The 25,648-nt window shown below is 37.7% G+C and overlaps 1 protein-coding gene across 2 annotated transcripts in view; it reads left to right on the top strand.

The window, feature by feature from the left end:
- Positions 1–202: 202 nt before the first annotated feature.
- The window catches only part of LOC107031772 (probable anion transporter 4, chloroplastic), a 27,513-nt gene continuing 2,067 nt past the window's right edge, over positions 203–25,648 (top strand). Inside the window, exons 1-7 of one of the 2 annotated variants that reach the window (XM_015233245.2) lie at positions 203–631; positions 2,682–2,908; positions 3,040–3,406; positions 9,507–9,551; positions 9,654–9,800; positions 11,197–11,334; positions 11,424–11,457. In XM_015233245.2, coding sequence (XP_015088731.1) covers positions 203–631; positions 2,682–2,908; positions 3,040–3,406; positions 9,507–9,551; positions 9,654–9,800; positions 11,197–11,334; positions 11,424–11,457 — 1,387 coding nt within the window. Of the gene's footprint in view, positions 632–2,668; positions 2,909–3,039; positions 3,407–9,506; positions 9,552–9,653; positions 9,801–11,196; positions 11,335–11,423; positions 11,458–25,648 lie in introns of both variants that reach the window. The other variant, XM_027911831.1, reaches the window with a different exon arrangement.

Here is a 25,648-nt window from a genome sequence, read left to right as displayed (position 1 = left end):
AATTGAAGGACGCCAGTAAATAGCAATTGTCGGATCCATGGAGAGGAAGTGGAACAAACGGACTCCGTAACGGCATTTGCGAAAACTGAAAATCACATAGGCTATTTATTCATCATCAAGTTGAAGCCACCGTTTTATAACAGTGTGACATTCGGGAACGAAATTAAATGCCTTAAACGAGGTATCAATTCATCCTAATTCAATGCAAATCATTTTCGATAACACCACAGCACAGATGAATTCTCCGGCGACTCTCCGATATCTCAGCACTAGTTCGAGCTTTAGGAAACCTAATTCCTCTGCTAAACAGTTAGTATTCAATGTCAAGTTGCCTTCAAGCTGCAAATTTCCGCCCAATCACAAGTCTTTCAAATTGGTTACTGCTAACACTTTCTTCAGAACCGAGGTTCCGGTTCGGAGTAATCGAATACGAGCTTCTTCCAATGATTCTCAATCAGTACAGCGACAAGGGAGCTTTGTGGAGTTCATCACTTCCGAGAGAGTGAAAGTTGTGGCAATGTTAGCCTTATCTTTGGCTTTATGTAACGCAGATAGAGTTGTTATGTCAGTGGCTATAGTTCCCCTATCTCTTTCTCATGGTTGGCGTCAGTCTTTTGCTGGCGTTGTTCAGGTACTTTCATTCATTTTTTTCTACTCCACACCCTACCAGCTACACCAATTCAATTAATTACATTATAGTAAATAAATTTGGAAATTGCTCACATGGATGGTTGTGGATTTAATTAGGGTAAATATACATATTTTTATGAATATAGGTAAAAAGTTTATGTTAGGTCAATTGCAAAAATCAGTGAAGATTCTTGGATTGAGATGAACTGCAGAAGAACAGCTTAAGAACAATTAGAAGAATTAGAGAAGAAGAGAGATTTAGAGAAGAGAACAATGATTTGTATATTGATTGATCTGAAGTGTACATATGAGATGTGTTTATATACAACTGTAGTAGTGACTTATTCAGCCTAATTCTCAACTAACTCTATGAGCAGTAGTTCAATGGAACAATAATCAACAGTAATTGTAATCTACTGACATGACCAATACTAAGTCTAATTAGCTGATTAGTGTAACAGTTAATCTCTTATATCTTACATCAAACTTACTAGAACATCATATCTTAAATTCATGACCGCTCCAAGTGTGAATATGTTAGACTGCTTGTATATAAACTTGCAAGTTCAAAATTCTGGCTTGGAAAATGAAGTTCATTGGCCAAGCTGAAGAAGCATTCTCTTGACTAAAAGAAAGAAAGAAATAAGTCAACTACGATAATTATGTCTACATTGGCTAGTGTCAAAGCTGACTTTCTTTGATTTTCATCAGCAATGCAAGTCAATCAACCTTTTCTCCTTTTACTTAACATGGTTTTTCGTCTCCTTGATTTCTTGAAGAGATCCAAGCTTAAAATGAATTATTATGTGACCTTTTCGATGATATCAAGTCACTCATCTTTTATGTTGCTATCTTTTTCTTTGAAATATTATAGGGTGGATATGCTGTAAGAAAAGTTCGCTTTGATTCATAAAGTCAATTTTTACCTCAGATCCTAGGCGTCGACCTAGTTAGGATTCAAGTCAGAGCTCTTGTGAAAGTATTGTCAAGGTGTAAAGAAGAGGGAGGGTTTATATGAAGTAGATCAATTAGTAGATTTCCTATGCTCTTTGTATTCATGATTACTTGCCTTGTAATTTTTGTTTGGTTGCGAGCATTCCCTCATTGCAGATGAATACAACTTTACCATTCTCAAAAGTAAAATAAAATATTATCAAGGTGTGGAAATGCTTGTCTTATATGATAAGCTGATGTCCTCTGTTTTAGTCTAGGTTTTTCAGAACCCTCGTATTAGATTGTCATCTAACATTTTATGTTTTCTGTTCACTTCTTTCCTTTCTTTTATTCTGGGTAAGGGTGGGGGTGTGAATGGGAGGAATTAAATGTGACAAAATCTAAGGGTACAAATCTGATATTCACACGGTCTGTTTTAACAATCTATGAAAGCTAATAACTCATAAATCAAATTAAAACGAACACCTTCCCCATGGCCCACCACACCATATATAATCCGTGGAGGGTGTGGGGGAGAGCTTTCTTAATTCCTTCTCAAGGTCCAATGGCTCACATGCAGCGGCACCTCACATTGGGCAACCAACATGTGGTAAATGCCAAAAACTTTTCATAGACTTATATTGAACACTTTTGACGTACGCGCTATAAGTGCGAAAAAACTTCTCATAAACTTTTAGGTAGAAAAGGGCAATAAATCCCGACCATTCAAACTCATTTGGATTGGACAGTTGCTGAAAATTGTTATTTCTTTTGGTGCTCTTATTTTCTGATGTAAAAATTTGAAAACTAAACTATTTTCTCTCCCAAAAACCTGATGTTGGACATCTAAATGCAGTTTGAATTTGATTGTGTGAGTCTTTTATGGTAAAGCATTTTCCTGATAAATATGCATTTCTTGAATTGAGCCAAAGAACTAGATTTTCAAGGTACTGACTGATTTCTGAATTCATGTGTTACTATAGTAGCTATAGTAACATACGAAAAAAAATCTTTGACTTGAAATGAAAGAAATCGATTAAAAAATCATGTTTCCACTTCTGTTCTGACCTTGCATTTGATATTCAGAGTTCTGATTGATAAATAGTTACTAATGGCAGTCATCATTTCTCTGGGGATACCTGATCTCGCCAATAGCCGGGGGGACTCTGGTGGATTACTACGGAGGTAAGTTAGTGATGGCATGGGGTGTGGCTTTATGGTCCATGGCGACACTTCTAACTCCTTGGGCAGCAGAAGCATCATTATGGGCATTACTTGCCATGAGGATGCTGCTAGGAATTGCCGAAGGGGTTGCTCTTCCTTGCATGAATAATATGATTGCAAGGTATTGAAGTCAAGAAACTTTTGAATTTATAATATGGTCTCTATGATATACTAAATAGTTCTAATAGTAGTCTGTAGAACTGAAAGATCTGGTTTAACATGTTGCTTTAAAACTGGTGCTTTTCCCTGTAGATGGTTTCCTCCTACTGAGCGCTCAAGGGCTGTCGGACTTGCCATGGCTGGTTTTCAGCTTGGAAGTGCTATTGGACTTACCTTTTCTCCTATACTTATGTCACAAGGTGGCCTATTTGGACCATTTGTGATATTTGGCTTGTCCGGATTCCTATGGGTTTTAGTGTGGGTTTCTGCTACCTCTAGTACTCCTGAACATAGTCGGCAAATATCCATTCATGAATTGAGGTATATACAGAACAAAGGGCAGATACACAATATAGTTGAGGGTAAATCAAAATCAAGTAAAGGGATCCCTCCTTTCAGGCGTTTACTCTCCAAACTACCGACATGGTCTATAATTGTTGCAAATGCCATGCATAGCTGGGTACACATATTTATCTCTAATAGTATAATTATAACTCTATGAATGCAAAATTGTCTACTTCTGTGCTAGCTTGCTTAATTTTATAGAGGTGCTAGTCTACATTGCCTTATCAAGAAGTCCATATCTTATTGGATCAAGAATTTGTAAAGCACCGTCATATTACGTGTAAATATTACAAGTTATTCATATCCTGAAGGAAATTCACTTTGTTTCAAATTATTGAGTTTCATAACATGCTGAAGGTACTTATATGTCTACTCTTAGTGCAATACATATTTACAATAGACCCTTGCAGTCAAGCCTGTCCCCGGACCCCACACATAGCTAGAGCTTTAGTAAACTGAGCTGCCTCTTCTATTTCTAAATATCTGTCGACGTCTTTTGGTTTGCTAAATTTTAAAAATTGTGAGCAAGTCTCACGCCTCTAGCCTAGACACTAGGCGGCACCGATACTCGATGCCTTCGCTGGCCAGAACGAACCCATATCATGGCATAAACATAGAACATACATCTAGACATGAGCAGAATGCATTATTTAAAAGAACTGGAGGGATTCGTTTAACATAAGGGAATAAGTCTTGTAAATAAAGTATTTTTCATAAATCATTGTTTAAGTTCGTGAAGCAGCACGTAGGTCAAAACTGGAATACAGGTCATAAGAGTATACTAGATGACCATCTATAAGCCTCTAACATGACTGAATAAACTGTTTATCAGGACAAGGCTCCCAGCCTAGCCATACGCTTAACCAACCGAATGGACTTACTATATAGTCTAAGAACTAATGGAGCGCACCAAGAGCTGGAACATAAAACTTAACATTCTGCTCGACCATCTTGAATACCTGATTCTACATCATTCAAAATGCAACACCCTCGACAATAGGTAAGTACATATGGAATTGTACTGTATGTAAGATGGCTTAATGAAACATGATGTGAACTGCATGATTGAAGATCATGAGTAAAACATAGAGTAAACGGATCATAACTCAAAAAGAAGTCTTTTCTTATCATAATTTACTCTACTTCTTAGGTTAACCCGACATAACCACCATGGAAACACATGGAGTCTGATCTCGGCCTGATTAACTAAGTTGCCTCATACCTTGTTGGATATAAAACATACATAAATGGTTTGCTAGCAAAGGATCCATACATGCTCTTCGGAAAACATGAGGATTTACCCAAATCAACGAAACGTTCCTAAACCTACCACGGAAAATGTAGTTTTGGGCATTCATTATTGAACTCATCCTTCTCAATGTTAACCATTACTCCAAAAACTTGCCCTGAATAGCTTTAAGCTCATATATCATAATTTGGTGAAATGCCCATTAAAAAAATGTTTAGCTTGGAAACCCCATAAGTCATGACATGAATCATGTGTATATATTGTAGGGATTATGAGAGATACATGTTTGGCCTAAAATCCCATAAGTCATAGTTCATAAATCATATTGTTGGGCCTAGACTAAAATCATAGTTCATAAATCATATTGTTGGAGCCTTGGCTCAAATCATAGTTCATAAATCATATTGTGAAGACTTGGGTCAAATCGTATAGGTTTTTCTTTTATAAGCAACTTCTTGAAAGTAATTGTGAGAAATTTGAAGAAAATATTATTGATTGTGAATTTTCATTATTACATAGAGAACCCTATTTATAGACACTATAATAAAATTCTTACCATGTAGGATACTATAAACTATTCTTATTCTATGTAAGGTTGTGTAAACCTTTCTCATTCTAACATAAATCATTAAAATCCTCTTTGAAGGAAAAAAAAATCATATTTTTCAATTTTCATAAACCATACTTTGTATCAAAATTGTGGAGTTCATTGAATCGAATAATTATGAGCATATACATATAATTCATACATGAGTTCAAATTAAATCTACATGAACGGACATCACTGAATTCATAGGATATCCCTAATTGGTTCATGAATGGAAATTCATGGAAAACATGAATTTTTGTACTCCCTTTGTTTCAAAAAGAATGTCCCTATTTCCTTTTTAGTTTGTTTCAAAAAGAATGTCCCTTTTCCTTTTTTGGCAACACTTAAACTTTAAATTTTCACGTGGCATGTTTAAGACCACAAGAATAAAGGACATTTTGGTACATTTGACGTAACTTTAATTTAGAACCACATGATTAAAAAGTATTCTTTCTTTTCTTAAACTCCGTTCCAAGTCAAACTAGGTCATCCTTTTTGAAACGGAGGGAGTACATAACTTATTTTTTTTTTTTTGAAACTGTAAACATTTGTATTTCACATAGGACTTAGGTAATACTGAAAAACCATATTTACAAAAGCAGAAAGGAAGTATAATCTATCCAAAAACTGAACCAAATCTAAATGGATCCTAAAACATCTATGATTGCCTCAGTTTCATTGGAGTAGACATTTGTACACCAAAAGCAGAACAACAAAATACACTTAAGCTTAACTTCTTGCAGGTTGTTGTTCCTATTCTCAAAACATCTCTCGTTTCTCTCCCTCCATATAATCCACCAAATACTAGCAGGGATCATCCGCCATCTTTTGTAGCCCCAACTCCAGCCATCTCCCAACCGAATAGTCTCATCAATCTTGCTAGGCATACACCAAGATATGCCTCTGAGATTAAGGAAAATCAGCCACTGTTGCCCAGTAAAGTTACAATGTAAGAAGAGATGTCTCACTGTCTCATTAGCCTTCCCACACAAGCAACATCTATTACATAGAGAGATTCCTCTCTTAGCCACATTATCCAATGTCAAGACTGCCTCCTTGGCTAGTAGCCATGTAAAGCATGCCACTTTGTGTGACACTTTGACCCTCCAAATTTGCTTCCAAGGCCATTTGAAGTCTTGAATGCCACCGGTAATTATCTGTTTGTATCCTTCTTTCACCTTGTAACTACCTTTGTTGTGCCCCTGCCACCATAAATAATCCTCGCCTGTTTGTATACCTTGAAAACTCTCCAGAACCTTAAACAATTCAAGTATTCTGGGAATATCCCATTCATTCAAATTTCTTCTGAAAATCAAATCCCAGCCTTGTTGTGTCCACATTTCAGCGACAGTCTTTTGTTGGTGTTGAGCCAGTGTAAAGATGTCAGGGAAGCGATCTTTGAGGCTCATACCACCCAACTATTTATCAAACCAGAAACTGGTTTTTCTGCCATTTTGTACCTTGACAGTTGACTGGTTAATGAGAAAGGGCCAAAATATTCTGATGGATTTCCAAAGGCTAATCCCATAGGGGTTATTTACCTCTTTGGTTACCCATTTATTTAGCTCCTCCTAATTGTGGTTGATCACCCTATACCATAGTGCTTGGTCCTCTTGATGATACCTCCATAACCATTTCACCTTAAGAGCTTTGCGATGGTTTTTTGAGATTCTTGATACCTATTCCACCTTGCATCTTACTTATGATGATGTTCTTCCACTTGACTAAGTGAAAGCCTTTTCTTTCCTTATTTCCTTGCCACAAGAAGTTTCTTCTAATTTTGTCCAACCTCTGAACTACTGACTAGGGAATATGGAAGATAGATAACATATATGTAGGTAGAGCATCCAGAACAGAGTTTATCAGTGTTAATCTACCTCCCAAGGAGAGGTATTGTGATCTCCATCTGGCTAGTTTCTTTTCACATTTCTCCACTATTGGGTTCCAAATGTCTGTGTCTCCAGACTTTGCCTCCAAAGGCATGCCCAAGTATACTGATGGCAGAGTACCTATCACTCCTCCCAAGGTTTGTGAGAGGTGTTCCATATCCGGAACCACATTAATTGGATACAAATGGCTTTTGTTCCAGTTTATATGTAGTCCTGATATGGCTTCAAAGTAGACTAGTATAAGTCTCAAAATCAGCAATTGCTCCTCCTCAGCCCCACAAAATATTAGTGTATCATCAGCATACTGTAGGTGTGTGATCTCCATGCTATTCCCAGCAACCTTACTGACTTCAAATCCCTGTATTCTTCCAGTTGTCTTGGCTATCTTCAACATATTGTTAAGCCCCTCCATAGCTATGATGAACAAGAAGGGTGATAAAGGATCCCCTTGCCGGACTCCTCTGTGTGCATTGAAAAAGCCTTCAGGAGACCATTAATGAGTACTGAAAACTTAACAGTTGAAATACAAAACTTGATCCAACGATCCATCTGCTACAAAATCCCATTTGTCTCAGCATACTTAGAATGAAATCCCAATTCACATGGTCATATGCTTTCTCAATATCAAGTTTGCATAGTATACCAGGTTTCTTCTGGGACACTCTAGAATCAATTGCTTCGTTAGCAATGAGCACTGCATCCATGATCTCTCTGCCTCTGATAAAAGTCATTTGTTGTTTGTCTACCACAACTCTCTTCAAGTTCAACCTTTCTGTCAAAACCTTGGACATTAGCTTATGAAAGCTTCCAATTAAGCTGATGGGTCTGAAGTCCTTGAGTTCCTTCGCTCCGATCTTCTTAGGAATCAGTGCTATGTAGGTTGCATTATAGCTCTTTTCAAACATCCCTGTTGAGTGAAAATTGTGGAAAGCCCCCATAATGTCATGCTTAATGATCTCCCAACATTTCAGAAAGAAACCCATTGTGTATCGGTCAGGACCAGGGGCTGTTTATAGCACACTTTTTTAAAACACTCAAGTACTTGTTCCTGAAAATCTGCCTGAAATGCTTCATTTTCACCCTCTGTAATGGTAGGATGGTTGCTGATATTTCCAGAGGGTCTCCAATCTTCATGTTCTATATACAATTTTTTGTAGAAAGAAATAATTTCTTCTTTAATTCTGTTTGGCTCTGTTATAGTCTCTCCCTGAACTTCCAGTTGATCAATATTGTTGCATCTCTTGTGGGCATTAGCTGTTTGGTGGAAGAACTTTGTATTCCTATCCCCCTCCTTGGCCACAAAGCCCTTGATCTCTGTCTCCAGGCCACTTCCTCCTTCTTCAAACACCCCTCATACTCTATGAAAAGTGTGGCTTTTTTTTCTATCTCCTCCTCAGTTAACACTCTGTTGCTCTGATGTGATTCTAACTCAGCCATCTGATTGAGAAGGTTGTTCTTTTGCAATTTCAGATTACCTTGTTCATTTCTGCTCCATTTTTTCAATTTCCCTTTGAGGGCTTTGAGTTTGCATGCTAAGATGTAATCTGGCTTCCCATAGAACTCAAAATCATTCCACCAAACCTTGATTCTTTCAACAAATCCTTCTTGGGTCAGCCACCAATTTTCGAACTTAAAATAGGATTTAGATTGTTCCCAATGCCCACATAGCAAGGCTATAGGAACATGATCAGAAGTCACTCTTTGCATAGTAGTTTGCTTTATGTTGGAGAAAAGATTATTCCATTCTGTTGATACCATACTCCTGTCTATCCTGGATGCTGTGATATGGTTATCACCCTTGTACCAGGTATACCTTCCACCACTTAATTGTAGATCAATGAGTTCCATGTCTTCAATGCATTCTGAGAACTCTGTCATTGCTGAGTTTAACCTGTTGCATTCCTTTTTTTTCAGAAGGAAATCTACAGACATTAAAGTCACCACATAGTTCATGAATGCAATTACATAGTCATGGAAAAAACGGATTGTTGGGAGGAACAATGATGCTCCCACACGTAGAGTTAGCCTTACACACCTTAGATCGCTCCAATTGAAATCCTAATGTTGAAGAAGAGTCCCAAAAGTCTATTCTTGAACCTTGAGATGTGTTCTCTTAGAAACCCTAAAATTTGATGATAGATTCTTGCTTGGGATACATAGGTATGTGGATGCTTAGTGAGCTGTTATGACAGCGAAATAGATGATGTATGGGTTCTCTATGGAAGAAGAAATAGGAGAAAAGAGAAGAAATTCAGTGGTTCACTTGCCTACATCGTAGTAAGAGCCAGTGATTGTGCCACATTTGCATGAGGTGCTTATAATATATATTTTGTATTAAGTTAGGTGTCGTATAGATTACAGGCTTTGTGAAAGTGTCTAACTGAAAATTTTGTGACAACTTTAAGGAGCTGTCTATGTATTTCGCCTATCTTATACTTAGTTTCTAAATTATTCAGTCTTAGCTGGTAATTCTTTGTTCTTGATGCAGGGATTCTTTGTTATATTATCATGGATGCCCATTTACTTCAAAACAGTGAGTAACTATTGCAGATTGGTGTCATTATTATATCCTCTAAGTGACTTCAATATATTTTTTGTGATGATTGTAGTGATATAGCTGTATCTGTCCTTTTAGATATATCATGTTGATCTTAGACAAGCAGCATGGTTTAGTGCTGTTCCGTGGAGTATGATGGCGTTGACTGGCTATTTTGCTGGGGTTCTGTCAGACATGATGATCCAAAGAGGCATAAGTGTGACCCTAACCCGGAAAGTTATGCAGGTAATTTTTCTCCATATCCCTTTGTTTTTGTTGTCATCTGGATCGTTGTTTTGATAACTGACCATGTTCAATCCTTCTCCTCGACTTGAAGAGTAGTAAGGTCATATGAAATATATAAAGCCGACGAGGTTGGGGTCATCCCATGGGAGAGAAGTGTAGGTGAGAATTCACTTTTCTTAAAGTAATCCTTGCAACAAAGTTGGCTTTGCAATTACTTCTAGGGATTAGAGCTCAAGAAAACTAGAACTTGACTAGGGAATTTAAACAAACAATTGGTATGCAATTTACTAGAGAATTTAGTAAGAAGAAGAGAATGGCACTAGGATTGCTCCTCCTTCCTGTATGCTATATATGGGTATAAGGGTGTCCAATTCTTTTCATGTGACATCAATATCACAAATAATCTTGCCTTTCAACTCCTTGGTTTGAGATCTTGTCAAGGGCCTCATTGAAACTTCCAAAGCTTCACAGTTGTCCTTCAAGGAGTAGAGCTTCTATGGATGCTATCGCATGTGGAGCTTATCTTTTGCAGGGACTGACATCTTTCTAGGTGGAGCATCACCTTCTGTTTTCCCGTACATGCTTTACCTTGGGTTGTATGCCCTATATACCCGTAAAGGTTCACACATGCTTTATGGCTTATGATGAGTGTCCCTTACTCTTAAGAGCTAATTGCTTTTTAGTTTCTTTAATGTATTTGATTAGAATTTTGAATAATGTGTTTTTTCACTCTTAACATAAGATTTGTAGCTTAGTATTTAGTAAGTTGTATTAGATCTCACTTGTGGGATTTCACTGAGTATGTTGTATTCAGTAAGTTGTATCCATTTTATACTACATGTACTTATAAATTAACTTTATATACTTTTGGCTTTTGAATCTTATCCAATTTTTAATGTATTCCATATTTTTTTTTGTAGTTTATACATTTTCAAATTTTATTCTTTAATAAAGCTGAATTTACATAAAATGAGGCCTACATTTCATCTTGGGGACGTCCAGCCCCAATGTTTGGGAAAATGGCCTTTCCCTTGTATCTCTGCCTTTAAACACGGACTATCGCAGTTGTAACAGTCCACATCTCTTTACGTGTTAAAAGTTGAATATTTTTAATAGTATGTGGTAGAGATGGGCTGTCATCAGAAGCCACTGGTTCTACGGGATAGTCTGGTCAAAGTACAAGATTAAAGCAGCCTTATTCAGTAGTGGAACTGTTGATCTACTTTCTTTCAAATTATTTTTGTTCAATGCTCAGTTAGATCTTGTTGAATATCATTGATATAATGGAATATTTAATTATTGTTTCTTCTTTTTCTGATCTTTGTTTTTTTTTTTTTTTTTGTGCCACACTCTTGTAAGACTTGTATCAAACACAACTTATTTGTTCCTTTTGCAGTCAGTTGGTTTTTTCGGCCCCGGTTTTGCTCTCATTGGTTTAACCACAGCACCAAGTCCATCCATAGCATCTGCTTGGCTTACTTTAGCTGTAGGACTGAAAGCTTTTAGTCATTGTGGCTTCCTTGTCAACCTTCAGGTTAGCATTTAAAGATATATACTTCATGAAACAGTGAAGCAAAAGTTTTCATTTGTGGGAACTGATCTTCCATTTATATATATTGACAGGAGATTGCCCCGCAGTATTCTGGCGTTCTCCATGGTAATTCTTGTCCGTTTTCTCGAACTTCTTCCACTTGTTGGAATAGGCTAGTCCTGATCCTGATGTTAGTTACTTGTTCCCATGTCTCTATTTATCTGGCAAACATGAAATAGCATTTTGTGGTTATTGTTTAATGTTTAGTTTATTTTGTTGAGAGGCTTATTCCATTTATTCTGTCTGTCTGCATCCACTTCTCATTTGATGCATACTGAAAGAAAGGGAAACATTTTTGAAGTGTTTACTAGAAAATAAGTAAGAAAAACAGGCCCCTATATCTTTCAGAACTTCTTTTTCTTGACCTTGCACAAAGTATTCTCAAAAGAGACTCCCACAACATCCTCATAGTAGTTTCTTTCTGCTCTCAATTTTTTATTTTTTGGATTACTTGTATTTTGCCCATTAAAGGCTATAAAGCTGCACGACCATTCAAGAGTTCATGGCACCACTGCCAATGCTGCTGTGATCTTCTTACTCCTTTTTTCAGGCTTTCTTTTTGGTATATCTTTTTACTGGGTTAACTTTGAACAACTTATAAGCAAATAAGTCTACATTAGATGAGGAACTCTGATTTGATTTTATCATTTCAATATGAAAGTTTGCTTCCTTGGCATTATCTGTACAGCAGCTAATGCATTGCTTCTTTAGTACCATCTTATATGGCATAGTTTCCTTTTTGGTTCGAAAAGTCTGAACACCTTTTTATATTTGAGAACTCTTCAATCCAAGATTTCCATTTATCCCTAAAGATATGCTCTTTTATAAATTGACATGGCATGTTGAACCACTAGCTATTTTGGACACTTTTGGTAGTTACATAAATTTAGTTTATCTCTATATTAAAATATATATATAAATCTCTAACTGGGCAAAAAAATATTCTTTTTCAAATATTAGGTACACACTACTTTTATCATTTGAAATTTCAATTCTTTCATTATATAATATAATAAGTATATAACAATGCCATATTTTTTTATTTTTTTTTTGAGAATTGGTAACATTGTATTCTTCAACATTAAGGATATGCGGGGGACCTTCAGAAAATCAGAAAAGAACAAAAAACATAATACTTACAAGGGTCCTAAGAATTCTAAAAGTTGATCTGAATCCTCTAATCCTATCTCTTTACACCAAAAATATAGAGATACAAGACAATTCCATTTAACCTAGTGAATGGAATTGGATATATCTGTAAAATTCCTACTAATTCCTACTATTCCTCTCCTTCCACACTATCCACTAAATGCAATGTGGAATCAAATTCCACCAGGTCTTCTGTCTCTTGCTACCTCCTCTCCTGATCCAACAACTAAGTAAATCAGCTGCATGCTCTGGCATAGTTCATTTCACTTCTGAAAAGTTGAGAAACATGGACCATATTTGTGCTGTGAAAGTACAATGTAGAATAGGTTATTGTTAGTTTCCCCTGTCTTCCCACATAAAGAGCGCCAAGGAAGTATGGTCTTTACTTTTTTACTCAAGCATGCCTTTCTAATGATCAACCAAGTAAAACACTTTAACTTTTGTTGGTGCTGCAGTCCTTTACATATTTTTCCATGAACTCCGGTATCTGCTACTTTGCGAGTTGCACTCCTTTTTATATGCCCTGCCAACTGTGAAGATACTATCCTTACTGTGAGACCATCTAACAACATCATTGACAATATTGGTGCCTACAAAATCCCCCACTTCCTCTAACAATTTGGCTATTCCAACCTTGTTCTGTCCAGCAATCACTGATCATTGCCTCGGAACTGGTGCACAATATAAATTGGTCAGGAAATATGTCTTATGGGGGGTTTGTTTGATCCATACGTCCCACCAGAATATAGGTCTCCTTCCATCCCCCACCTTGATATGTAAATTTGCTTCTAACTTGGGCCATAAGTTTCTGAGAGCTCCCCAAACCCCTGCTCCATAAGCATTCGTGCTTATGTTACTACACCAGAATCTATCCTCCCCATATTTTTTTTTTGAGATTGGTAACTGTTTCTATTTCTTTAAAATTAGTGCATGGGTTGTACTGAAACCATATTTACATAATGAACTCTAAAGGCACTTTCCTATCCCTATAATGAGTCTAAAACATCAATGATAGAGACTGTCAATAGAGTAGATCCGATTACACCAAAAAACACAAAGTTAGAGTACAATTCAATTTTACTTGCAGCACATGCTCCCTATTCTCAAAAACTCTTAAGATTTCTCTCTTTCCAGATAGTCCACCAAATAGTAGCAGGAATGACTCTCCAGTTGCTTCTGTTCTTTGCTTGTAATCCTGCTTCTTCCCAACTGTACAAGGCCTCTGCAATTCTACCAGGCATGACCTATGAGATGTTTTTGAGCCTTAGGAATAGACTCTACAATTGGCCAGTGACCTTGCACTGGATGAACAAGTGATTGACTGTTTATGCAGTTTCCCCACAAAAAAAAAAAAACATCTTGAACACAATATATCCCCCTTTTCATCAAATTCTCCTTTGTCAACACCACTTCCTTTGCCAGTAACCACACAAAACAGGCCACTTTGTGTGGGTGTCACGACACGAGAGCACCCCCTAGTTGTAACCGGCGTATTCGACCGCTCGGAGGTCTCATACAAGCCACATGGATCATTCATTGCATACGATACTTAAAAATAGATAAGAATTAACAACTTTCTTCACATACAAAGAATACTTTCATTAATAAGCAAGCGGAAGATTTTCTAAACTTTATACGACATGTCTCAAAACCATCTAATAACCTTTGGAGTACAACATTTAGGACTAAGTCCATACAAGACTTAAAATAAAGACTAAAAGACCATAAAAAGGAACATATGGGGTCTTGTCCTCGAATCTATGAGGACTCACCAACTTCATCTTCAAACCTTAGAAACTTATGCATCATCCATAGCATACCTAAGTGTTCCTCAAAGCCACCCTAGATAAGAACCTTTCTATTCAACATACTATCATTAGGAGAACATACATTACTTAGGTCATTTAGGACTCAATCATAAGATCAGAGGACTTCACATAATGTCCTTGGAAGACCTAGGGAACTCACTTTAGCATCTTCAAAGCCTACTCGTGCCATGTGTAGATAGCATCCCATACTACTACCTACACGTTGTAGAACCTATCCAATAACTAGAGTGCATATCCCACATGATGAGAATAGGCATTAACCCCCTAGACCATACTAGCTAGGTATGGAATCCGGTGTCATAAGACCCCATACCGTGGAAGGTGTTCTAGTTGCCAAAGGTAGAACTAGGACACATCCCGTGTAGGCACATGGTTTAGGGGATATCAAAAGGCTTCTTTGTACTCTAGTCTCATACTTCAAATAGAGCTACTACCTTAAGCATATCCACCAGTGATTTGCCTTGGTTCTCATAGAGTAAGTTCATTCACATAAGAGTATTAGAGAAGGTACCGTCACTAAGCCTACCAACTCATAATACCATTTCCGAGAAGGGGTCCACAAGGGCTGCCGATCAAGGTTCATTAGGATGTCTCATTCATGAAAAAGACCATGCTAGGTCTATCTGATTCACTTCATTATGAACCTTCTTTTTATATTCAAGGTTTGCACATTCACTTAGGTTCTAAACTTATCAAGAAGGGGCACCATTCTTAGGTCTACTGGTTCAAGACATACTCTAGAATACCTCATTTATCATTCAAGGAAGGGCACCAACTTAGGTCTACCGATCCTAGACTTTCTTTCATTCATTCATTCTCAAGAAAGGATGTTTACCAAGTCAAGAGATCACATTCAACATAACTTTCATGTATCAAGTAGGGGCAACTAGGTCTACCTAATCAAGACACCATATCAACATGTAAAGACTCTTCATAGTCTATCATCATCACATACCAATATTTAGAGGAATATGCTTTCATTCACAATATCACTTAGCTTTATACAATATCTCCTCAAGATCACATGAACACCTTCACATTATACAAGAATATATATATATATATATATATATATATATATATATATATATCACCTAATAACTTCACCTTATACATTCATGTGTGCCATAACACCTTGTACATAGTCACATTACTTCACATAACCAACTTCACATTGTACCTTCATATATACCATAATATGATACTACTACAATTCACATAATTATGCTGACAAGTCCATGATCACAATAAGAACAAGAAGTAAACACCGTCACCATAAGTGGACCATACCACACGAGAGCAATTCTATATCAATTCTACATTAGTAAGGGAATTAGGTCAACTTACCTTTTCCAATAGCCACAATCACTATTTTGTTAATCCTCCATGAATTCACAATACAATAGCATAGATAACCATAGAAATCAACAACAACATAAACTAAATTCCAATTCTATTAACATTAGATCATAAGCAACAAATCCAATTCATAATCCAAATTTACTAGTTTCGAGAAGATCAAGAGTTCATGGAGATTTTCATTGTAAAATATCAATTTAACATCAATAATATCATATCTAATCATTTGAAATCGTTTCATGCGAGAACCCTTGCGTTAGAGTGAAAATAGAACTTTTACATAAACTTTGAAATCACTTGAAATTGGCTCTAAGGTGATAGCTAACCTTAGATAAAAAACTCTCATACCTTATTAGATGAAATCCCTAAGAGAATTGAAGAAGAAAGCCATAGAAATCTACAACCCTAGCTCCATCCTTGACCTTGAGCTTCCGTGGAGTTTTGAGAGAATTCTTTTAGGAGGGAAGAGTTTTGATTTTAGGAAAAGTAAATAATGAATTCTAATTCTAGGTTTTAGTGTTTTAACCAACTTAAAATACCCTAAATAACATAAAGTAACCGTTCCCCCATTTATTTAGCCAAGGGTGGAATTTACCAAACCACCCTTAGCTTGGCTGGAACTTGACGAAATTGCAGGTGGCCATTGACGGCCACCATTGACGACGCGTCAACCCATTGACGGCCCGTCCTGGCTGTCTGTCAATGGTGACTGAGACCCCTCAAGTTGGGGGCTAAGCTCCCACGACAAAGTGTGGAGCCCCACCCCCACCCTACGGGGCGTCAACCAATTGACTAGGCGTTGTTTAGGGGCGTCGATCAAGGCTGTCTTGACAGCTTTTTGGCAAACATTTGGGTCCTCCTCAAGGACCCTTAGGGTGGTCCTTGGGGAATCATACCCAGATATATCGACCCTAAACACGACCATTTAGATACTAGGGTTACCACCAATCATTTTAGACTCCAAACGACACACCAAAACATGAACAACACACTAACATACAACGACTAGTCTCCAAACGTCTTGGTCGTTCCTTGACGTTTGACCTCAAACTACTCAAGCCTGCCCTTGGATACTCTTTCTCATTACTTTAACAAGTTATTAACTCAAGAAACTCGTGTGAAACTCTAGTTCATCCTAGTTCATTTTCGGGGTGTTTCAGTGGGATCTTGGCCTTCCAAATGTGTTTCCAAGACCATTTGCATGCCTGCATAATTGGGTGCTTCAACTTCCTATATGCTGCACTTACTTTAACAGTCCATAGTACTGTTCCCTCAACCACTGCAATATGTCTTTCCCTGTCTCCAAGCCACTGAATTGTTCAATGACGCTGAAGAATTCTGTAACTCTTGGAATTTCCCAATCATTGAGGTGCCTTCTAATTATATTATTCCACCCATGAGATGTCCATAGTTCAACTATTGTATTTTGTTGCTGAAGAACCAGAGTATTTATGTCCGGGAAAAGTGTCTCCAGATTTCCTGTTTCATGCCAATCTCCTTCCAGAATCTAGTTTTATCACCATCTACCACTTTAATCTTGGTGTTTTGTTTGAATTCATCCCATAGTGATCGGATGGATTCCCATAAACTAACACCACAGGGAGTGATAACTTCCTTTGTCATCCAATTGTCACTTTCTTCATATTTTGCTTTCATGACGAGCCCCATAAATTCTGATCATCGTTGGAATACCTCCAAAGCCACTTCATTCTCAAAGCATTGCTTTGATTTTTAAGGTTCTTGATCCCTAAACCCCCAACTGTCTTATCATTGATCACTTTTTTCCATTTGACTAAGTGGTACCCCTTGCTTTCCTTGTTTCCTTGTCACAAAAACTTTGTCCTGATGCTATCCAACCTATTAACGACACCTCAAGGAATAGGAAATAAAGACAATCATATATGTTGGAAGTGCATCAATCAAAAAAATGATCAAAGTTAGTCTTCCTCCAAGTGAGAGGTACTAAGACTTCCACCTTGCTAGTTTCATCTCACACTTCTCTATCACCCCATTCCAAATTTCCAAAGACGTGGATTTGGCCCCTAAAGGCATACCCAAATAAGTAGTTGGAAGAGCACCCACTTCACCACCAAGAATTAACTTCAAATTTTCCATATTTGGCACTTCATTAATTGGATACAAGAAGCTTTTTCTCCAGTTAACATGAAGTCCAGACATTCCTTCAAACAAGACTAGAATTAGTCTCAAAATTTTGAGGTGTTCCTCTTCAGCATCACAGAATATCAGGGTATCATCAACATATTGTAGATGAGTTATCTTTAGGCTTTCCCTTCCGGCTCTAGCTACTTCAAAACCTCTTAGCCATCCTTCTATGTTTGCATTCATAATCATATTGTTGAGTCCCTCGATGACTAATAGGAAAAGGAAAGGTTAAAAGGGATCACCTTACCTTAAGTCCCTTTGTGAACCGAAAAACCCTGATGGACAACCATTTATCAACACTGAGAAGCTTACTGAAGATATGCAGAATTTAATCCATTGTCTCCATTTGAGACCAAAACCAATCTTCTCTAGCATACCCATTAGACAATCCCAGTTGACATGGTCATATGCTTTCTCAATATCTAATTTGCATAAGATGCCTGGTTTTTTTAAACTTGACTTGGAATCTATAACTTCATTAGCTATTAGAACATCATCCATGATCTGCCTCCCCTTAATAAAAGCTAGCTGTTGTGAATTAACAAGTTTGGCCATCACTCGTTTTAGCCTTTCTATGAGCATTTTTGAGAGAATTTTATAGATGCTTCCTATCAAACTGATAGGTCTTAAGTCCCTTAGTTCTTTAGCACCCTTTTTCTTTGGAATCAAGGCTATGAAGGTAGCATTAAAACTTCTTTCAAACCTCCATTGGTCATAGAAATGTTGAAAGGTCTTCATGATATCACCCTTGACCACTTCCCAACATTTGATGTAGAACACCATTGTAAAACCATCTGGTCCTGGTGCTTATCCACTGCACATTGCTTTAAACTTCTCAGAATCTCCTTATCAAAATTTCTTTCTCGGTCCTCTATTTCCTCCCCTGTTAGCCTTGGACAGTTTAAGAATTTGTTGCCGGGTCTCCATTGAACATTTTCATGGTAGAACTCCACTATTTCCCCTTGGATACTTTCTGGATCTTGGACAATATTCCCCAGAATGAGCAGTTGATCTAAGTTGTTATACCTCTTGTCTGCAGTAGCCATTTTGAGAAAGAACTTGGTATTCTTGTCCCCTTCCTTTAATCAAACAAATCTTGACCTTTGTCTCAAGTAAATCTCTTCATTTTTTATTAAACCCTCCAGATTCAGAAGTAAAGTTGCCTTTCTCGTTGCTTCATCTTCTGTCAATGCTCTATCCGTGGCAATATTTTCCACAACAGCCATCTTTTCAAGAATATTCTTTCTCTGTTGGCCAAGACTTCCTTGCTCACTTCTATTCCATTCCTTCAATTTATGTTTCAAAGCTTTTAATTTAGATGCCAGGATGTAGTCAGGTCTCCCAATGTAATCGATAGAGTCCCACCACTTACTAATTCTATCTGTGAAACCATCTGTTCTTAACCACCAATTCTCAAATTTAAAATAACTTTTGTTCTTCTTCCAATAACCACCTTGAAGTGTGACTGGGGAGTGATCTGAGATTATTTTCTGCTTGGTATACTGTTTCAGATTACTAAAAACAACATCCCATTCTTGAGATAACAGGATCCTGTCAATTCTTGAAGCTATTTGATGGTTGTCCCCTTTAAACCAAGTGAACTTAGCATTTTCCAATTGGAGATCAATTAGATTCAAATCCTCAATCAGATCAGAAAACACTCTCATTCCTAATGTTCTTCTAGTACAATTTTTCTTTTCTGAAGCATATGTTTCCACATTGAAATCCCCACATATTGCCCATGGACCTTCTATTAATCCTCCAATAGAGCCAATTTCTTCCCATACTAGTCTTCTTTCCACATAGCAATTGGGTGCATAAACTCCTGTAATGTGGCAGGAAAAGTCCTGCAATTGTGATTCAAATTTAAAGGTGAGAGTATATGTCCATGTCTCTAGTACCTCCCCCTTCCATATTCTACTATCCTACAGCATCATTATCCCTCCTCTTGTCCCACTCGCCTCCAAACATTCCATTTTGACCCACCTATCCCCCCAAATCTGCCTTACATATCCCCCTGTAATTTGGTTTCTTGTGGACAAATGATGTCAGATTTCCAGTCGTCCATAATGTTCTTGATAACCCTCTTATCTCTATTATTCAAACCCCTTACATTCCACGATACTTGTTTGAATTGCATCATGAAATTGTAAGGAAATTTCTCCCCTTTTCTCTACCCCTACCACTCTTGAATTTCACATAAAATGCTACTAAACTTTTCAATTCTTTAGAACCTTTGAACCTTGTCTTCTGACAAACTACTGCAGCATCCTGATGTGTGGCTTGTCTGGCACTATCCACGTGTAATAGAAGTTCCAAAGCTTCTTGTTCATGGCCTTGGAAGTCGGCACCCAATAATTTCCCCAGTCTGATCAGATTTTGTTTTACCCAAACAGACATCTCTTTCTCTTTTCTGTAGTTAGATGTTGTTGTGTGCACAATGACTCAGCCTTTTCAATCTCCCATTCTTCAATGGAGGACACTAATCTGTGCTCTAGTGTATTGCATGCAACTTCTTCTACCCCCTTCTCCATCCCGTCCCTAATCAGGATTTGCGACTTTGGATCTGTGGTTTGCAAGACTGCATCTATCAAAATATCGCTTGAACAAATTATTGACATCTCCTGCACGTTACTCTGTTCTGTTCTATGCTGCATACAAATTGGCTTTCTGTATCTTTAAGAGACAGTCCTCTCTGTAGATGGGCTGTGTTGAGATTGTTATTTTGTTAAAAATGACCAGACTTGAGCCCACTGGTTCCTTCATTTAAAAATTCAGGCCTTTAATTGAGGCCCAAAGCATCATCCTTCATTAAAAGGGGTATGTAACTGTCACATACGTCAGTGGGTATCACCAGTTTTTTTTTGATAAGGTAACTTTGTATTCACACCAAAATAAACTCATCAAGTAACAACTGATGAGGTGGGATTTACAATCCCAGAGGGCGCCCTGATAACCAAGAACCCAAAAAGAACTTTACAATTGTCCTATGAAGTCCACTAGACTTACTACCTCCCCCACCATATCCTGTTAACACCAAAAATACAGCAAACTCAGACTCTTCATCTTGATCTTCTGAATGCTGCTAGCTTGCCCGTCATTTGGATCTTTCATTCCTTTCCTTCCAAAATGTCCACCAGATGCAAGCTGGAATATATCTCCACCAGTCCCTTTTTGATCTTCTTCTTCTGCTCATTCTTTCCCAGTGTTTCAGCATGTCTAAAGAGGTTTCTGGCATTACCCAGCTAACTCCAACTATGCATAAGAACATGTGCCACAGATATACAACTGTTTTGCAATGTAGAAATAAGTGGCTATTAATCTCTGCCTCTTTATCACACATATGACACCTTGAGAAAACCTGTATACGTCTTCTCTGTAACCTTCCGTGAGTTAAACATGCTTTTCTGATCACCAGCCATGAGAAACATGACACCTTTAGTGGAATTTTGATCTTCCAGATTAGCTCTCATGGCCACTCCATTCTCATTCTCCGGTTATGATTCATATAAACTCCCTTTGTTGTGCAACTTCTATATTGGACGGTTAGCTCCTTCTGTGACACTGGAATGGAAACACTTCAACTACTCTACTAATCTCCCAGTCATTTAGAGCCCTTCTGAAAATCAGGTCCCACCCTTGAGGATTCCATACCTGTGCCACTGTAGCCATCTGTTGTAGACTTAAATAAATAGATCTGGGAATACGGTTTTCAAGTCCCTATCCCCTATCCAAATCTCATTCCGAAAATCAGTTTTAACCCATCTCCAATTTTGAATGATACATTGGAGGTGAAAGAAGGCCACAGTCTTCTGATAGTTTTCCAAACGGAGCATCCAAAAACACCTGTTACTTCATCAGTGATCCAATTATTTTGAAGACCATATTTACGTGAGATGAATCTTCTCCATAATGCCAATTCTTTAATACAGAACAGTCAGAACCTCCAAAGCCACTATTTCAACAAACTAACATTCTGTACTTTCAACTTTTTTATCCCCATACCCCCTTGTATTTTGTTGAGGGTCACCTCATCCCATTTGACTAGGTTGTACCCAAGCTTCTCTTTGTTCCCATGCCACAAGAAGACTCTCCTTAGTTTGTTGATGTTCTTCTCTATGTTTTCTGGATTGGGAATAGACTCATCATGTAAGTTGGGGGGGCATCCATTACTGACTTTATGAGAGTTAATTTGTCTCCCATAGATAGGTATTGGCTCTTCCATCTTGTCAGCTTTCTCTCACTTCTTTCCAACACTTCACTCCATACTTCCACTTCTTTATTTTTTGCACCAAGAGTCATTCCAAGATATTTAGTTGGTAAGGAATCCATTTGGCATCCTAGGTTCTCAGCAAGTATCTGCATACCGGTAACTTGGTTAACAGGTACAAGCAACTCTTATGCCAGTTAACATGTAAACCTGAGATGCCCTAAAAAATGGTTAGGATGGCCCTCAAATGCCTGATTTGCATTACTTCTCTGCATATTACAGATGTGTGATTTCCATAGTATTTCCCCTTATATCATTTGCAGGGAAGCCTGTTATCTACCCAATCTCACTTGCTCTTCTGATCATAGAATTGAGGTCTTCCATTGCTAAGATGAATAGGAAGGGTGATAATGGATCACCTTGCCTTAAATCCCTTTGTGATTGGAAGAAACCTTCTGGGCTACCGTTGATGATAAGAGAGAATTTCACGTAGATATACAAGTTTTGATCCAACTTGTCCATTTGCTCCCAAAGCCCATGTCTCTCAAAATTTTTAGAAGGAATGACCAGTTGACATGGTCATAGGCCTTTTCAATATCAAGTTTACATAGGACTCCAACTAGCTTCTGCTTCACCCTACTGTCCAATTCATTGGCCAATAATGTTGCATCCATGATCTGTCTTCCTTTCAAGAATGCCATTTGGTGTTCATCTATCAATTCTCCCAATTCTCCCATGACAGTCTTCATTCTTTACGTAAGGAGCTTGGCTATGATTTTGTATACTCCACCAATCAGACTTATTGGTCTGAAGTCCTTCAATTCTTCAGCTCCATGTTTCTTGTGAATTAGTGTTATAAAAGTGGTTGAAAGATTTCTCAAACATTTCATTTTGATGGAAACATTTCAATCTATCAATGTTATTGTATATCTTGTGGGAGGTTGCCATTTTCTGGAAAAACTTAGTGTTATAATCCCCTTGTTTTAGCCAGAGAACACGAGACTTTTGCGTCCATCTAGATTCCTCATTTTTTGCCAAATCCTCCAACTCCACCAGGATTGCTGCCCTCACCAGTAGTTCATCCTCAGATAAAGTTCAAATGTTTGAGCTAGATCAGTATCAACTGATTCTTTGAGAAGACTATCTTTCTTGTCGCATAACTCCCCACACTGATTTGCTCCGATCTTTGAGTTTTTGCTTCAACATTTTTAGCTTCACACTAAGCTTGTAGTCAGGGCAGCCCTCCCTTCAAATTCGTTCCACCAACTGTGGACAAGCCCCTCAAAACCATCAACATTGAGCCACCAGTTCTCAAACTTGAAGTATGACTTCCTGTGGTCCCAGTCTTCATATTGCAACATGATAGGGCAGTAGTCGGAAGTCACTCTGGGCATGATCAATTTTCTGATATTCCCGAAAGCTTCTTCCCATTTCGTTGAGTACATAAACCTGTATGGTCTGGCAGCACTGTGGTGATTAGCACCCCTTAAAATTATGGGCGGGTTGAGCGGGTTACCTATGTTTGGGTTCATTTTTGACACCCCTAAAGGCAATCAAGAAAGCTGCATAAGTGGATATATAACCTACAGAAAGTAAGCTAATCCAACCAATCTTGCTTGTACAATGAAAAAGGTCACTGATTTATCTCTCCGGCGAGTTAAATTGGCCAAAGTTGTGCATTCATGAACCATGCTAAAGTTTCAATCAATTCCTGACAATATCCACACCGAGAAATTAATATAAATCCAGTAGTCCAAAGTCCAAACAAGATGTTCAAATAAGAACATGTCTTTTCTTCACCAGATCGATACTAACTTACCTACTCTTGCTCGTACCAGATCTAAGAGGACGAGGCCTGATTCCCAGACTCATTACTCATTCCTTCATAACTCAGAAATCATTGTATGTGTTTCGGGTTTCTCTATCGATTTTAGGCAAAGTACCCAAAATCATTGACCATATTTGGTATGGATTCCACACTTACACCCACGTCGTGTCAACATGAATGTGACATTGAAAGTGAAGAGTCCGAGCAACTTAGTCAATATCACAATCACCCAAGTCATTGTCAGTCTATTTTGTCATGAAAAGCACAATGGCCCTACCCCTCTAAAACATACTTCTATTGAAGCACCCTGCTTGCACCTTCATAAAAATCTCTTGTAAAACAACCATAACATAATTTCCTATTTCCTTCCTTTGTTTCTTTCCTTGTTTTTCCCTTCTGTTTTCGTCAGGTGCAAATATTTTTTTGGAGCCTTATATTTATAGTTGGGGTTGGTGTGGCAGTGGAACTGCACCTATATGCAATTTAATACACCTCAGTAGTGCAATTTAAGTCATTGCTGAAGTGATCACATCAACTACATACTTTAGGCATTGGAAAATCAGAGCAAAGCATTCAAATTTGATAGGCAATGTACATTTCACAAGGAGATGAAGGAACATATCATTTATAAGTAATACTTTTGCTTTCCTCGGGTCATATTATCTCTTCGTTCCTTCATTCTTTTTTATGTAGAAATTGCTCCTGGGCTTAACCCCAAAAATTAGTTTAGGAAGGAGACTGCCTAAGTCCATATAAGAATATCGTAACTCATTCCCTTAATCCATATGGAACATGACACTCCCCTATGCCAGAACTGTAACTGGAGTATGGATAACAGAACATGGGCCCAACATTGAGACACACCAATAAGTTAACGATTCTTGCTCTGATACCAATTGAAAAAATGAATTGGATCCTAACTAGGGATGACAATGGGGCGGTGTGGGGCAGATTTAGTCAAACCGACAAAATTCTCAACCTGCCTTGCCCCGCATACCCTTTTTTTTCCTATTTTTAACCTGCTCCGCCCCGCATAAACCCACCCCACTTATGTTTTTACTGCATTATGCATCGAGTAAGTAACTGTCGGTAAATTCACTGTTGCAGCTTTTCTTCTTCTTTATGTTATGCATGTATACAAATAAAATTCATAAGCTTTGTATCTCAAAATAAAGACGATTCTGATTTTTGCTCCAGTACTTTCATTTCATATGACTTTTTGTTTGGTCTTCTGCAAATGATTTGAAAATAGAGTTGTCGCCTAGAAAAAGATCATATTACTACATTTTATTCACTTTTTTTTAATCTCGCATATGATATCAAAAAAACAAGTACTCTTGAACATTAACCATATGTTCTACTCAACAGTTTTTTAAGGCAAACACATGTAAAAGAGAAGAACCAATTCTATTATTGATGATGATTCCTTGTCCTTTTAAGTCAAAACAATGTAAAAAGGAAGAAGCGTTTCTATTGTAACTGGAAAAAAAACTCAAATAAATTTACCTTGATATTTTGACGATGATTCCTCATTTCCTTGTTCCACTTTATTTTTCCTCCGCCCTCGGTTGCCCATTGTTTTTCACCCGTGTGCACACTTTTAAAAAACTAAGGTTCCGCCCCATACCGTCCTGCATTGCCCCGCACCCACATTGTCCCATTGCTATCCCTAGGCCTAACTCAACTCCTAAAGTTAGCTCATTAGGGGGGGGGGGGGGT

Source organism: Solanum pennellii, chromosome 9, assembly GCF_001406875.1.
Source record: "Solanum pennellii chromosome 9, SPENNV200".
Classification (NCBI taxonomy): Eukaryota; Viridiplantae; Streptophyta; class Magnoliopsida; order Solanales; family Solanaceae; genus Solanum; species Solanum pennellii.
Note: the sequence above shows the minus strand (reverse complement) of the source record. Positions and strands in the feature narration are given on the sequence as shown.